The 17,053-nt window shown below is 42.2% G+C and overlaps 2 protein-coding genes across 7 annotated transcripts in view; one reads left to right on the top strand and one right to left on the bottom strand.

Moving 5' to 3' along the window:
- Window positions 1–1,754, top strand: part of LOC129772810 (regulator of G-protein signaling loco) — a 112,234-nt gene extending 110,480 nt beyond the window's left edge. For 5 of the 6 annotated variants that reach the window (XM_055776287.1, XM_055776288.1, XM_055776289.1 and 2 more), the window contains one exon: window positions 843–1,754. In XM_055776287.1, coding sequence (XP_055632262.1) covers window positions 843–1,540 — 698 coding nt within the window. In that variant the 3' untranslated portion in view covers window positions 1,541–1,754. The remainder of the gene's footprint in view (window positions 1–842) is intronic. The other variant, XR_008742641.1, reaches the window with a different exon arrangement.
- Window positions 1,755–5,354: 3,600 nt separating this feature from the next.
- Window positions 5,355–6,605, bottom strand: LOC129774011 (nuclear receptor subfamily 2 group F member 5). The gene is made up of 5 exons (XM_055777699.1): window positions 6,473–6,605; window positions 6,290–6,415; window positions 5,976–6,162; window positions 5,812–5,915; window positions 5,355–5,722 (listed from the first exon to the last, which is right to left on the bottom strand). The coding sequence occupies exons 1-5, from the start codon at window positions 6,603–6,605 to the stop codon at window positions 5,355–5,357; spliced, it is 918 nt and encodes a 305-aa protein (XP_055633674.1).
- Between the last annotated feature and the right edge of the window lie 10,448 nt (window positions 6,606–17,053).

Raw genomic sequence — 17,053 nt, 5'->3', positions numbered from 1 at the left:
TCCATTACCCTTAAAAACTATTGCAACACGATCTGAGAAATTTCCACAATTTTAAGTATTTTGGTTTGGACATTTAGCGCGCAAAATCATAACTCGTTTACTCGTATACGGTATCACAGACTGTCTTAAACCCATGATGTTTTTCCGAGTCAGAATACTCATAGGCTACTTATGACCTTACATTTTTTCTGAGCAGTTGTTTTCTGGAGCGAAGCAAGCCAGAACACCTGTATGCGAGGTCAACGGCGGTCATATTATTTTTTGTTGAAAACATGAACCGTGCCATACTGAACTATGTATTAGATAAAACTTTGATTACTTTGATGTATTTAAAAAAAAAACGATGTTCATGGAGTTCGAAATTAACAATATGCATTGGAGTTTACGTAACGCCTCTATACTATAAGAAAAAATTAAGAATAGTTTGGAAGAAATATAAGTTTTGTTTAAAAATATCAAGGAATTTGATTTCGGATTTTGAGTCGACACCCTGTAACAGTCTTGCATTTGCCACTCCTTTATTATATTTAAGGTTACCGCTCTTTGTCAAATCCGGATCATCTGAAACTGTATATGACCGAATGATCTCTGCGCCATTTATTCTTTAGATGTAGTTGCGGTCCAAGTAGTCTTTTTCGTTGTATGTGGTACACTATTATCCTTGATTTAGATCTTTGGTGGTTTACCAGATTTTAAACATTTCGTAATTAAACAAGTGTTTTCAAGCCCCCAATTGTATTCTTGTAATAATTTGGTAGAATTTTGTGTTGTTATTTAGGTTTAGTCGTGTATTTATTCTGTTTTTATCTGTCTTACTCTATTATACTTCTTTGTGTTTTCAGACAACACTTTGGTCTTCACCCACACATCTGCCGATCCGAGTATATCATCTGAATCATCGTCGTTATCCCGTTCCATACACCGTGAGCTTCCCAGTTATCAACTATCGATCGCATCCAGCCTGGGTCATAATTACGAACAATCACAGCCGACAATTGCAAATCTTCATTCCAATAATATGAGTTGCAGTGAGCTTCTGGACAGTGAATTACCTGCTTCCAATAACTATCACCATCATTCCTATCACCACCATCACCATCATCATCACCCCCAGTTGCATTCAAGTTCCGCCCATCACCATCAGTCGCATCATCATCATCCGTCGGCGAACATTAGCAGTGGTAGTAGCACTTCTAGCAGCACCACTAGTGATGCAGATAACCAAAAGGGACCTCCTCCGCTTCCACCAAAGCCAAAAATCCTACCTATGAAGCCCTCCAACTGGGGTCATTCCACAGCAAATACCAGTGGCGGCAGCAGCAGCAACACTATGAGCACGAGCCTTTGCAATTTATCCACCAGCTCAAGCGGGAATGAGGTTAACACTAGTAGTCTTAACGGTGTAAGTGGTAGTAATAGTAACAGTAAGGAGAGAAGATTACCTGAACAGGTGGCTGAAGTTTCGGAGCAGCACCAACAACAGCCGCAGCAACGAACGAGAAGTGTATATTTGGATCATGCAAGTAGCAGCTTTGTATAGAAATAAGACCTAGGGAAATTATCATTTTAGCGCTAGGTTTCATAGATTTTTTATTCAGAAGTTCGCTTCTAAAGCGATTTTTTCTTTCAGAGACTTTTTTATATGTGTAGTATATATACCTTCTGCTTTTATTTATTCCTCTGTCGAAACACATGTATTATTTTAAATTTTTTCCTCCATCATCTATTGTACATAGAAAAACATATTTGCAACATAGGATTTTATATTGATATAAGTGGCGCTATTTTTGAATTCCAATATCACATGTCCAGTTTATACCTGCATATTGAATGTATAGCCTTTAAATGCTGATTTTTCTACGAGTAGGCCACATGTTCGTGAGCATGATGGTTTGGCATGTTTGACTTTTTTTTAAATCAATCATTCCTAACTATCAGGAAATCAAAAATTATACAAAGTCCAGCTTTCATTGGTCAAATGTTTTTATTTATCGCTCCATTTTGAAGGGAAATATAGAAAAAAAGCTGTGATGGAAGACTTCAATCACTCTCAATCACAGTTGATTACAGTACACTGCCATTCTACGCATACTTGTCCCATGTTACATTCTGGCAATTTTTACTTTTCTCTATAAAACGATGTTTTTTATGCCTAATCTATGCCTTTTTCATACGTTCACCTTAGAACCTGGTGATGAGACCACTTGTGCATCGTCAATCATAGTAATCCATGAGTCTTCAAACAAAAATTGACAGCGCTATCAGTTGAACTGCGTAAGTTATCTTCTTCTGTAGGAGCCTTGAACCACTGCGACCATCAGTTTGATCTATTGCAGCTGCAGTCTAAAAAAAGTTATTGCAAAAACAGCGAAGCAACAGCGTTCCAAGGTGAAGTACCTACACTTCTGGAGAAGAATAAGAATATTGAACGGAAGCCTGGTTTCGGTCGCCTATCGGAAATGCCTAGCGGAAATGGACATCATCATGCGGAAACGTAAGTCAGGACTGGCCGTGTCGGAACAGCAAGCTGTGACCCAGAAACAAAACCTGAAAGTGATGTAGAATGAAATCTTTCCGGCAAAGCGGAATGTCAAGGTTGTCATGGACGATTTCATTTGTTTCATTTGTTTGTTCTATACTGGACGCGTAGTGATCATTGTTACCATATCTACAGAATAATTTGTATTTATACAGATTTTTCAGATATTTTGAAACCAAGAATCTGTAGTTACAGTAGTTACAAAATAACTTTCCAATGTTTGTTATGGCTTGATGAAAATAATATTTTATCTCATTTCACCAATTTTATTCACAGGGTAGATAGGGGCAATATGACTGGCGGGACGAAATGGACCACCCTTTGTTTGGGCGTGTTATTGAACCAATAACACTTGTTTTCTAACAATTGTGTTAAAATATTCTTATTAAGTATCTTCGTGAAAACTGTATTCAAATTAATTTGTTTGATAAAGATATTGCAAGATAACTCACACTGACTGATTATCACGAAAAACATATAAGAAAATCAGTCAACAAAATAAGCTCTATACGCTTCACAATGAAATTTATGACTCTGCTCTTTATTTCAATTCGTAGGGGAAATGGGGGGAATTCGGACCCCCTAAGCAAATCGCCTAATATTTCCAAACCAATACGGTCTAAATAAAAAATGTCACATTGTATACTGAGCTACACTTGTTTTCTCTCAATCAATAATGTTTAATCATTATATCAATCTTCAAATTACCAAATATATCATAAAAGAAAAGAGATGATTTTTGGACATTAAAATTTGATGCGGGGTGATTTGGTCCAGTGTGTGTTTCACAGAGAAAAAAACATACTTATGTTTATGTAAAGTATTTTGGAATAATGTTACAATCAGTAACAGTATTCTGGGATCGATACCAGGTATTTTGGCTAGATTCCAGGCCAGCAAAATTGGATTGAGACAATCTCGAATTCTTTATGAATCATTTCTCTGTTGTTCGAGCATTTTGGAACACTTTCGATGCTTGGTCAAAGAAAGTTCGTTCTTGATGGCCTGCGTTGCTCTTTCAAGCTCGCCCTTCTTCCAACGTTGTCTGTCCATCCTCTTTTTGTAATTCAGCGGCATCTGGAATCAACTAGACCAGAGAAAAGCCTCAAACCTGTAGGACCCATTCACCCCACAAAAACGTGTCCATTTCACCCCACACGACATGCTAAAATTAAAATGCAATTATTTCATTTATTGTTATCAAACTTACAGTTTCACTGCATCAAATTGTTCCTCTTCTGTAGGTGAACAGAACTTTACTGCACAATACACGAAAAAATTGTTTAATCAGCGGGAAAAACCTTAGAACCACGATGGGAGTTTTTCAATGTGCTTGCTGTGTTCATGCTACCTGTCGAATTTTACAAAAGTTTTTTTTTTACATTAGGTACATACGGTTCAACAATTAAAGGAGATGACATTATAAAAAATCCGATTAGGCCGTACTTTTTGAGATAAAGGGGTGGTCCAAATCACCCCGTATGTCCAACTCACCCTGTGTTATCCTACTGGTATTATTTCTGAACATTTCCACTGATTTATTGCGCTGCTTTGCCGTTTCATGTAAAAGATCAGTTCATTTTTATGGAGCGTAAATGTAAATGCCATACAAACGAACACAAATTTCTGCGTTACTCGGGAATTATTCAAGTAAATGGAACCAAATTTGGTTTTAGGATGCAATAAATGTTCCTATGGTAGTAAGACTCTCCACCCCCCTCTCTAAGGGGGCTGCCATACAAATGAAACACAAATTTCTGCATTACCCGAGAATTAATCAAGCAAACGAAACCAAATTTGGCATGTGGAGGTTTTAGGATGCAATAAATATTGAAAATTAAAAAAAAATTAATTCCAATATGTTCTACTATTACATAGTGACAAGTGCTGTTAATCCTTTTGATGTTTGATTTTTTTTCGAAACTGGAAATGGATGTTAATGTGATGAAACGCACTCCCATATCTTCTTCTATCGATACAAAAAAAAGAACGCCAGATGTGTTGATAAGAGCAAAACTCGAGGAAGGAATTGTCCAATTTAGGGCTGTCTTTATTCTATCATATTTTCTGTATTAAACATTTATTCCATGTAACGGAGAAACATGTTATTTTCAGGTGAATCAAGAATCTTGAGCGAAAATTGTGTCTGAAAATAAATGTTTATTATAATGACGAGTTTTGGTAGAAGTAAAAGGTAGAAGGCAAAAGGAAATTGTAAAGGGCCAATTAGAAGATCAATTATCGGCGAGTTTTGCGATTGAACCCACGAACGTTCGCTTAGTAGGAAAACGCGAATGTTCGAATGAGTTCATATCATAAAAATAATTTTGGGCGAAACGAAGTTCGCCGGGGCAACTAGTTTCCCAATGAAAACAAATGATGCCTGATGAAGGTCGAATAGGGAGTAATCCGGATACATTCAAAACGAAACGAAAACGGAAATCCCAGTCTATTCGCTCGAGAGTTAGACTTTCGAAATTTCTGTAAATCGTGGTGCGTGACGTATTGAATCGGTTCGGATAAAGTCTGACCATCGTGATCATGAAACAGATGCGAAAATAGTGGGTCTTTTCTCTATTTTCGGTACTCGAAGACAGCTTTCGGTACTTGAAGCTGTCATCGAGAATAGCGCAGAAGAAGGTAAATGTTTCGCAATCCTACGTCCAAAAAGCGAAGAAGGAGGAGACTGAACTAGCAAAACTAGCTGACTACCATAATATAAGAACGAGTGAGAAAGTTTTTATTTCATAATCAACGATCAATAATCAGTGTTGAAAAAAAAACAAAGGCATTCTCATTCACATGCTCCTGACGTCTACAATTTCATGACAAAATGCTCCATTAATCCATCGCCGGCAACTTCACGGAGCATGGCGCGTACCGATTGTTCGTAGCACTGCATCGATAAACTTCTTAATTCCAATAACAGTTTCCCGAAGCGATAGTATGAAAAGGGCAAATACGGTGGCAGTGTATCGTTTGATCCGTTATGTGTTGGGGAAACAAAGGCAGATGACCGGTGATTGAGGGTTTGTCGGTCAGACATACCTTGCGACATGGTTGGATGGGTAGATGAAATACCGCCACTATCCATTTTCTGCAAGTTGTAATGACCTAGGGCGATTACTGCTGCTTCGGATGTACTTTCCAATCGTTGCGCTTCCTTAGCGCTGAGAGCAAATTCTGTAAGAGAAGAAGATTAGGCATGGCTATAATCATTCTGTTATGATGAACTCTGGATTGATGCATCAACGATAAAACTTTCAACTCACCTTTCCGGCAGAGAATGATCGTTTCGAGCAATGAAATTTCAATCAGATCCACTTGTAACTCTTTTGTTCGTTGGACTACTGTTCGTAGGTATTCGCCAGCGCATCTGTGAATGACAAGAACACTGAATGACTCAGGCCTATTACTAGTTACATTTTTTCAATACCTCTCAACTATGGATGAAATATCGATTGACCAATTGGCGACACGCAGAATGAAGCATTCAAACCAAACGTGCCGTAGAATTTGGTCCTGCTGCTCACGACTGAATGATGCGAAGCTTTCGTTTACCCGAGCCTGCCGGATGCAGGCTACCAGCACTTGAGCAAGGATTTGTGACGGCAGATTATCTGCTGATTTCCAATGACAATTAAATCTATTACAGTTGACAGGACACCCAATTACCTTCATTCCTTAGCCCGACAGGCGACTTCAATATCGCGGACTTTTTGAGAAACAACCTTGCACTCAGTCTTCTACTGTTCCGTGGACCACGTTCTTCTTGTACGGCAGCGGCATTCATTCCCACTATAAAACACTTTTGAAGTCTGCAAAATGGGCACCAGTTCCGGCGAGCTTTATCCACTGAGCATCCTCCCTGGCCGGCTAATTGGATTATCTGAGTTATCAAAACCTCTATTCAATATTTTCAAGCAAACTCACAGATGCAAGTATACTGTGCTCTTTTGCGGATACTCCGCTTGAAGAAGCACGAGCATCCATCGCAACAGATGCTCCCATAATGTCTCCCAGAGCTTCTATCGCCGCACACTTTGCAAACCAAGACGGTTGTCATTCTTGTTCAACCCGTGGAGCCTGCTGATCCTCAATTGGACACGGTCGAATGACCACTAATTGTGATTTGTGTCGCTCGTCCAACATTTATACAGGTTTATCGGATTCGTTTCTCTCAAGTACCCACTAAACTGTCAATCGTCCATTTCAACCGTATCAAATGGGACACCTTGATGTCCTTTTCATCGGAAGTATTTGTCGGTATGACTTATTTATCCACAACCCGACCCGTGTTATCGCCGATTGGAAAATCTGGAAATCTTTATAGCATGTTAAACGTACTTGTTTCGCCCGACCTCCGCCGTAGTGCGGACGATGGGCAAATAAAGGAAAACGACCGAGTCATTTTTCCGCCTCCTTCATCGTGATTGGGCCAAACGTGTGTTTGTCTGTCTGTGGCCGACTACAAAGGTGACGACGTTTGTGCATACCAATCAGCAATCTCGAAAGGATGCCAGTCGTATGTTAAACATAATTGACAACAACTTGTGCGGTTGGAATTCTATTTGACGACTGTTCGATTATGCGTCACAAGACGGTGGCTTCGTGCCTTCCGCTGACCGGGAAAACGATGATGTGCGTTTTTTCCCCTTGGTGATACTTTTGAATATGTTTCAGCGGAAATATTTCTTCAGAAGAGGTTTTCGTATGCTTGGGATAAATTTCATGATAACCAAGAGCGCACATTTTGAATGCTATAACATGTGGGTGTTATATAACATTTATGAGTTGTAAGAACTGTCATTTGGGGGTAATTCCCAATTCGTTCGAACTTTTTGTAGATTATAAATACTGATGTTCTGGAAAATACAAAGTATGTTCAATAAATAAGGAGACTATTTATTTAAATCATGGAACACGTAATGTCATCTGTTGAACGTTGCTAACTTTGGAAAGGTAAACGTCTCACCTTTCAAACGAATCCAACTTTATGTAAATCGGTTGACATGATAAAAAGTTACACGCTTTTTAATGAAATTATGTTTTGTGCTTGTGTCGTGAAAATACAATGGAACAAAGAGCAAATATTAAATTTTGTTTCGTGAATAAGCCCAAGCTCAAGTCCATGCTGTTTTTGAGACTTCACAAATAAAATTTGGAAGAACGTTAGGCCCTTGCCGAAATTTGATCGTGGAATGTTCACAAGTGCTCTTTAACAATATATGTTGATCAAATCAGTAAAAAACTAACAATTTTGAAAAAAATAATGCAAAAATTTTCGTTCGCATGTTTGTATGAAAGTCCCTCATAGTGCCTACAGAAATGTACACTAAGCCAAGAGTTGCTGTTGATGTATAATACTCGAACTCTTGTAGCAATCGATATTCTTGAACTAAGTGACAAGCCTGACTGAAGATAAATAACTGACAATGCCACATTTAAATAAATTCTAAATGGTCGCCACAAGCTATCAAAGTTAAATAATCTCTATCAAAATAACAAAGATAGTCCCACCTCATTACTCTATGAAGGTTTGATAAGTTATCCGGATAAGTTATTTTTAGGATAATTAGTTATGAGGATTAACTCTCGAAGCATCCAACCAGTGAGCGAGATAAAAAAATGAAATGAACTGTTTGTGTCATAGACATAGCATCTATATCTAATGTAATTAGCAATACACAAGCTTATTTATTCTATGGTCAGTCAAGAAGATTTACAATCTCTGAAAAATCCTTGAATAATCGGTGATTGGACCGATTCTATATGTCTGTATTAGCCGTGAAATTATAAGGAATTTTCCGCTTCACTAGATTCTCGATAAAGGTCTGCAAATGCGATTGCTTCCTAGTCCAGACAGCTGAGCATGCAAACTAAAATCTAGCTCGAGCTAACATTTCAGGTCTTTCATAATCGAGATTGATTAGGCTCATTGGAAATGCCACAACTCAAAGAATTTCGTTTATAACCATCTAATTAATAGAATATTTTATGAGTCTTCCAGACGGGTTATTCTCAGCTTAATTCCGGTTTTGATATTTTCATCCTTTTAAAAAAGATGAGCATCGAGCTTTGAGCTTTTCAAAAACTAATATTTCATACTTATCATAACCAGGGATATATGATGGAGGAAATAGGGGTAAGACAGACTTGTTAAGAAGAACTTCAGTTACCTTTGGAAACTCTTCTTTTTAAATGGCACAAACGTTCCTAGAGGAACTTCGCCGTCTCAACGTAGTATTACTTGCGTCATTTTTACTAGTACTTAGTCGAGATTTCTATGCCAAATAACACGCCTTGAATACATTCTGAGTGGCAAGCTCTAGAATATGCGTGACCACAGTGCAAGACGGAGGAAATTTCTTTGACGAAAAAATCCCCCAACCAGAACGGGAATCGAACCCGAACACCCGGCAAGTTAGGTTTGACGCTAACCACTCGGCCACGGGAGCACATATCTTTGGAAACTCATGTTTCCTAAAACTTGAATGTAGTTTCTTACAATTCAATATACTGTTTTTCGAAATAATCGGCCAAATGTTCTACAAAAAATGCCTTTCAATGTTTTTCACTGAAGTTAAACAGACTAAACAGTAGAACTTTTTTATTTGATGCGGGTTATTTGGACATACAGTGGGAGGTTTGTAATATACGAAGCGTAGAAAATCATCGCTCGTAAGATGAATAATTGTATTCAATCAAGGTCTGAACTCATCATGAATGTCGGTTTAATTATGAAATATATTTTTTAAATTTAGTCAAAAGGTTACCCATTCTCATACCAGGGTGGGTCGAAAAATATTATTTCTCCTTTTTACACTTTCTTCAAAAAATCATGACTTTTGAATTACTGGACCGATTCAGATGATCGATATATTAAATTCAAGCTAATGAGTTGGTCTACTTTCTAAAATTACTATGCTTGCGAAACATTTGGTTTTTGCTTTCGTAGTTATTGATTTTATTTGTTTTTATAATTTAAATGGTTTAGAGATACATTTTTTATGTTTTTTCTTGAAAGCTGAGGGTTTTTTTTACATAAAATATTCAATAATGAGAGATGTGCTCTTTATCGTTCCAGAGTTATTATTTTTCAAAGCGTTTTCAGTTTCCATTCAATATTCCTATTCGACAAGATTGCCATGCGCCTACAATGATTTATAGCGATTGATTCATACATTTTAATATATTCGCTGATTGTTAAAATATATGAAAATATATGAGAAACAAAAGCAATAATCGAAATTGATTCAAATCATATATATCATAAATCGAAAAAAAGCCTCTCTAATTTTTGGAGACCTGAGCTTTCAAGAAAAATATAAAAATACGTTAAGCCGAATACCATTCACCCGAAGCACATTCACCCGAAAACACAAATACACGAAAGCAACATGCAATGCAATACCGGAATGCAAAAAATACCCGAATGCCATAATGCAACGTTTGTCCGGAAGAAAAAATGAAAAATTCCGACAAATCAGGTTTTGTCGAATCTCCTCATAACCCGCCGTCGGAAGCGGCGTCCTTTCTTAGCAAACCTGTGCTCCACTGATTGTCCGGTTAGTTTTTGAAATATAGGAGACGATCCTTCAGTAAGGTCCGACCGAGTGTTAGCGAGCGTCGGGCGGTATATGTTTGTCATTGTATTACGTTTGCTCGGTCAATCTTTGCTTTGAAATATATCAATCATATTTCAATGCAAAAATTAAGTAGCTTCTCTGTCGGGTGGTTGCAACTGATTTCAATTTATTATCAGGATTTTTACCAAAATTTTAATCCTTTTTTAAATATTTCTTCATTCTTTTCGATCATCTAAATCGATCTAGTAGTTCAAAAGTTATGGATTTAAAAAAAAATCCTTTTTTGAGAAAAAGGGAAAAAGTATTTTGCATCAACCTTAAATTGACAATAATCACCCTAGCGAAAAAATAAAAATATGGGTCTAATATTTTGCGATACAGAACAAAAGAACCACTGAGAACCACTATATGGGTTTGGCAAGGAATGGCTGCATTTTTTATTTATTTTGGCTTAACGTCTTTACAACATGGCCTGATTCACAATTTTTCTCCAACCGTGGGCACCCCGTGCTCGCCATGTCATGCTCCACTTGGTCTAACCACCTTGCTCTTTGCGCTCCTTTTCGTCTGGTACCAGCCGGATTCCCGATGAACACCATTTTTGCAGGATACTTGTCCAACATTGTTGCAACATGTCCTGCACAACGTATCCTTCCAGCTTCGATCACTTTCTGGATACTGGGTTCGCCGGTGAGTTGCGTGAGCTCGTGGTTCATCCTTCGCCTCCATACGCCGTCCTCCTGTACACCGCCGAAGATGGTTCTTACCACCCGTCGTTCAAAGACTCCGAGCGCTCGCAGGTCCTTTTCGAGTATTGTCCAAGTTTCGTGACCGTAGACAACCGGTCTTATTAGCGTTTTATACAGCGAACATTTCGCACGACTGCTAAGTCTGTTTGACCTTAAGTGTTTGAGGAGACCATAGTAGGTACGACTCCCATTGAAAATGCGTCTCCGGATCTCGCGGCTGGTATCATTGTCAGACGTTACCATTGAGCCAAGGTAGACAAATCGGGTCCTGTCGTGCTCGGATCCGGAAGCCAGCATGTATTTGGTTTTAGACGCATTGATTTTCAGTCCAATTCTCTATGCTTCGTGCTTAAGTCTGGTGTAATGTTCAGCGTCTCTTCAAATGTTCTGCCGACAATGTTTACGTCATCAGCGAAACAGATAAATTGACTGGATCTATTGAAAATCGTATCACGCAAGTTAAACACCACTGGTTTCATTACACCCTCTAGCGCAATGTTGAACAGCAGGCAAGAGAGACCATCATCTTGTCGAAACCCCCATGCGTTACTTGAATAAATCAGATAATCCACCCGATATTCGCCCATAGCACTGTATTCCATCCATCGTAGCTTTTACCAGTCTTGTCAGCTTCACGGGGAAGCCGTTTTCGTCCATGGTTCTCCATAGCTCTTTTTGTGCTATTGAATCGTATGCGGCTCTAAAGTCGATGAAAAGATGGTGCGTAGGAACTCTGTACTCACGGCATTTCAGAAGGATCTATATCGTTCCACGTTCTGACGGGTAGCTTGACGCAGCATTAGCACCAGCGCAGCGTTCTTCTCTTGCTGGCATTCATCATCGAACCACTTGTACCGTCGTCTTCGTTCCACGTGTCCAAGGATGTTCTCCGCTACGCTGTTTATGGCTGTTTTAATCATGCTCAAACAGTCCTCAGGAGGAGCTTCGTTAATTTGCTCCTCTTCCGCCAGTGCAGCTTCAAGCGAATGTACTTCGACGACATCTGCTTGTTTCAGTCGCGTAAGATTGTACTGTCGCGGGCATCGGTACCGAATGTTGTTCACAATGGAGAGATTTGGGCGCATCTTAACCATCACTAAGTAGTGGTCTGAATCGATGTTAGCGCCTCGATAGGTTCTGACGTCAGTTATGTCAGAGAAATGCCGACCGTCTATCAGAACACTATCGATCTGAGATTCTGTTTTAGTTGGTGACCGCCAGGTGCATTGGTGGAGGAATTTGTGTTGAAAGAAGGTACTGCGTACGGCCATATCCTTAGAGGTGGCGAAATCGATGAGTCTTAGGCCGTTTTCATTTGTTAACTGGTGTGCGTTGTACATACCAATTACAGGTTTGAACTTCTCCTCTTTACCGATCTGGGCATTGAAATCTACGATGATGATCTTGATGTCATGTTTTGGACAGCGTTCGTATCCGCGTTCCAGCTGCGTGTAGAATTCGTCTTGGTCATCATCGGAACTTGCAAGGTGGGGGCTGTGCACGTTAATGATGCTTATGTTGAAGAATCGACCTTTATCCCCAATCTGCACATTCTTGGGTTGATTGGCCACCATCCAATCACACGCTTCTGCATATTGCCCATCACAATGAAAGTTGTACCTAGCTCGTTAGTGTTGCCGCAGCTCTGATAGATGGTATGACCATCGCTAAATGTTCGTACTGTATATCTTCTCCAACATACTTCCTGCAGCGCTACGATATCAAACTTGCGGTTTTTCAACACTTCGGAAAGCACACAAGTACTTCCGATGGATTTGAGAGATTGACAATTCCACGTCCCGAGTTTCCAATCGTTAGTCCGTTTTCGTCGCCTGGGTCTGTGTCGATTAGTCCGGTACAAATCTTCTTGTGTATCGTTCGTTGCTTGGTGTTTTTAGTGGTGCGGCTTGCGAGGCCTGCGACCAATCCCACTATCTCGCAGGAGGACCATCGTGATAATGCTGTTTTACGACCCGAGTACCATAAAGACTGGGCAAAGACGCTTATAGCGGCGTCAATTCACTTAGAAGGAGCTGCTTCCGGGCTTTTCTTGGGGACTGGTAATGCCCAATGCACATCCCACCACAGCCTAGACAGTTCCCCTGAACCAGTGCAAGCCAAAAAACGATCAACGACGATAGAATTTCTGACCCGAACGGGAATCGAACCCGAATCCCCCCCCCCATCTTGGCAAGCGCAACGCTTACCACTAGGCCATGGGAACCAACATGGCTGGAATGCATATTAACATTAATTATCGAATATAGGATCATTTTTTAAAAACTATTAACAAACGTCTGAGGCTTGTCTTTGCTATATCTTCGCTTCATTTGGCAGTGTGTTGTATAGCTCAGAACCTTTGTAAAAAATTGAGTTTTTTGTACAGCACATCCGGATTTTCATAGTTCTGAGGTTACTTGCTTGCATTGTGTTACACTGGTGAATATTTCGTTCATGAGTTATAGTGTTTTGTAATAATTATGATATCCATTGTACGCATTCTAGCAATTTCGTGTGTTTCTCTATTATACCTTGATATTGGACGCATATCTGTGGTATTAGCATGTGTAGCAATTATCAAAATAAATAAATATTTGCAAGAGAGAGAATGGGGGAGAGAGAGAGAGAGATAGAGAGAGAGAGAGAGATAGAGAGAGAGAGAGAGAGAGCAAAGCCGCCCCCTGAAGTAGTCGCCTAGATGTGGTCCCAGGGGGAACGAGGCTACGAGTAGAGGGCTTGGTTTTTGTGGGTGCGATCCCCACTCGACGTCTGGGTTATCCCTTCCCAGATAAGGGTGGAAGAGCGTTCCTCACCTCATTTAAAAAAAAAAAAAAAGAGAGACTTGGGACCGTTAGGTTCCTGCAGCATGCGATGAGGCAGTGGAGTACGTCTCTGCACCTCAGTGATGGGGAAAATGTGTTGCAGTCTAGAACGCTGCAGATAAAGAGGGGGATATTCCAAGGCGACTCTTTCAGCCCGCTTTGGTTTTGTCTGGCACTGAACCCCCTCAGTAGGACGCTCAATAGAAACGGTCATGGCTATAAAATAAGGTATGGCGACGGCGCTCACGAAGAAGTGACCCATACCTTCTACATGGATGATCTCAAGGTCTACGCTGATTCACGTCAGCGTCTAGGTGTAGCTATCTGGGTTGTCGAAGACATAAGCAGGGACATCTGCATGGAGTTCGGCCTTGACAAGTGCCGCTGTGTCCATCTGCTGAAAGGGCAGCTTACCGAATCCGGAGGTTACGAGGTCTATGACGGCGAGTTCATAAGAGACATGGTTCGTGGCGAATCCTATAAATATCTTGGATTCCGACAGCTCACCGGGATTCGCCACTCCGACATCAAGACGGAGCTGCGAGACAAGTTCTTGAGTCGAGTGAACTGTGTCCTGAGGACTTTCCTCAACGCGGGGAACAAGGTACGCGCGATCAACACATTCGCGGTTCCCCTGCTGACCTTCAGTTTTGGTGTAGTCAAATGGAGCAAAACTGACCTAGAGGACCTTGAGAGGAGGATGAGGAAAGCATTTAAAGAGGCCGGAATGCACCATCCTCAATCGGCACTGGAGAGAGTTTCACTGCCACGCAAAGAAGGGGGACTTGGAATAGTCGACATATCTGCACTGTGTGTTGCCCAGGTACGACAACTGCGCGAGTACTTCGCAGAACGCGCCAACCAAAACGCGCTATACCGGGCTGTCTGCGCCGCCGACAGAGGATACAGCGCTCTGCACTTGGCGCAAGCGGAGTACCAACTCAACTGCAATCTGCAGACAGTGGAGGAGAAGATTGCAGCTTGGAAGCAGAAGGCAGTGCATGGTGCCCACCCCCATCAACTGGATCGGCCACACGTCGACAAGGCCGCATCTAATCTGTGGCTAACGCGTGGTGAACTCTCTTCAGTAGTAGAAGCCGACATGATAGCCATCCAGGACAGGATAATGCCGACGAGAAACTGCAGGCGGTACGTCTGGCATCAAGACGTTGATGACATTTGCCGGATGTGCCATCAACCAGGTGAAAACATAGAGCACATTATGGGAGGCTGTCCCGTTTTGGCCAACGCAGCCTACACCGAGCGCCACAACAACGTGGCCCGTATTGTTCATCGACAACTGGCGCTCCAATGTGCTCTACTAGAAGACAACGTACCAAACTACCGGTACCTGCCTGCACCTGTCCTGGAAAATGACCGTTTCAAGCTGTACTGGGATCGCACTGTTCTGACCGACCTCTCGATCCACCACAACCGCCCAGATATAATGGTTTACGACAAGAGCGACCGCAAAGTCACCATCATCGATGTCGCTATTCCACTGAACCAGAATCTGGAGGAGACCCACGGTCGCAAAATCTGCAAGTACCGACCATTGGCCGTGGAGCTCAAGGAACTGTGGGGGCTAAGGGAGGTCCCAAGAATTGTTCCAGTCGTTCTCTCTGGAACTGGAATTGTCCCGAAGACACTTCTGGAAGCGCTAAAGGTGTTGAACATGGAGAAGGAATTGGCCGGCATCCAAAAGTCGGTCATCCTTAGCACCTGCGCGATTGTCCGACAATTTCTCGGTCAGGACTGAAACAGCACGAGCATGCAGATACGTGCATTCCGCAGAGCCTAGTCCCCCTTTGGCATTCAGAAGCCCGGGGGCAGGTGAAAATTCTGGCTAGGTTCGCCTAGTTAAGAAGTGAGATAAGTCTGTCAATTAAAGACTTGGGACTACCTGTGTAGAATACTGAGAAGCTACTTCGAGAACCGTGTGCTGGTGTACGAGACAAACACGGGCCAGGCGCAGATTAAAACTACGGCGGGAGTTCCGCAGGGCTCTATCCTGGGCCCATCGCTCTGGAACAGTATGTACGATGGTGTACTAAAACTGAATCTGCCCAGAGGTGTGGAGATCATTGGCTTCGCGGATGACATCGTTATTCTCGCGACAGGGGAATCTTTGGAACGGGTCGAAATGCTCGCGACCGAGTCGATAGACATGATCGGAAGGTGGATGCAAAGTGTGAAACTGCAGATAGCCCACCACAAGACGGAAATGCTGATTGTCAGCAACCGCAGGGCGGTGCAACGTGCAGAAATCACAATTGGAGAGCACTCGATAACCTCGAAGCGAGACCTAAAATACCTGGGGGTGCAGATCGACGATCGACTGAACTTCAACAGTCACGTCGACTACGCTTGTAAAAAAGCAACGAAGGCAATCAATGCACTGACACGAATCATGCCCAACAACTTTGGCCCAAGCAGCAGCAAGAGGCACCTCTTGGCTAGTGTCTCCTCATCGACACTACGTTACGGTGGTCCAGCCTGGATCGCGGCGTTAGAAACTCAGCGGAACACGAAGAGGCTGAATAGTACGTACCGGCTCATGGCGATGCGAGTCGCGAGTGCGTACAGAATTGTGTCAACAGAAGCGGTCTACGTCATAGCCAGGTTGGTCCCCATAGACATCATCTTGGCGGAGGACAGCGAGTGCTATAGGAGGAGGGGAACCAGAGGAATCCGGAAGCTAATGAGGGCGGAGTCGATGGCTAGGTGGCAGCAAGAGTGGAGTGCCGCGCAAAACGGCAGGTGGACGCACAGGCTCATACCGACACTAATGGGCTGGGTGAACAGGAAACACGGAGAGGTAAATTTCCATCTAACGCAGTTTTTGTCTGGTCATGGCTGCTTCAGGCAGTATCTGCACCGGTTCGGACACGCAAGATCGCCTCTTTGTCCGGAGTGTGGAAATGTGGAGGAAACACCGGAACACATCGTATTCGAATGTCCCAGATTCACCACAGTGCGTGAGGGGCTGCCTACCCTTCATGCTGGGAACATCGTGGAGGAAATGTGTCGTGACGAGGGCACCTGGAACGCCGTAAACAGTGCAATCGTACATATCATGTCCGAGCTACAGCGGAAGTGGAGGACCGACCAGCATGCGGATAACGCCTGACCATAAGAGATGAATAATCGAGACGGCTGTAGTACCGGATAGTCCCCCCCCCCGAGAGCCGCCGTGACGGAGTGCGCGTCATGTTGGAGGGCACTACCTAATCGGCGCTCCGCTGGGAAGAGAAATCCTGCGAGGGTGACTGTGACGGGGCGCGCGTCAAGTTGGAGGGCGCTTCCTAATCGGTGCACGTCTCGACAGGTAACCGGATACTGCCACGGAGAAGA

Source organism: Toxorhynchites rutilus, chromosome 3 (assembly GCF_029784135.1).
Source record: "Toxorhynchites rutilus septentrionalis strain SRP chromosome 3, ASM2978413v1, whole genome shotgun sequence".
Taxonomy (NCBI): domain Eukaryota; kingdom Metazoa; phylum Arthropoda; class Insecta; order Diptera; family Culicidae; genus Toxorhynchites; species Toxorhynchites rutilus.
This window is presented reverse-complemented; position numbering and strand designations above follow the sequence as displayed.

Excerpts from the sequence above, each read along its gene's own strand:
- LOC129774011 (XM_055777699.1), bottom strand. The coding sequence starts at position 6,605 with ATGACAACCGTCTTGGTTTGCAAAGTGTGCGGCGATAGAAGCTCTGGG. Across the intron at positions 6,416-6,472 it reads AGCACAGTATACTTGCATCT|CCGGCCAGGGAGGATGCTCA; the intron begins GTGAGTTTGCTT and ends TAATCCAATTAG. Across the intron at positions 6,163-6,289 it reads AGAACGTGGTCCACGGAACA|CAGATAATCTGCCGTCACAA; the intron begins GTAGAAGACTGA and ends ATTGGAAATCAG.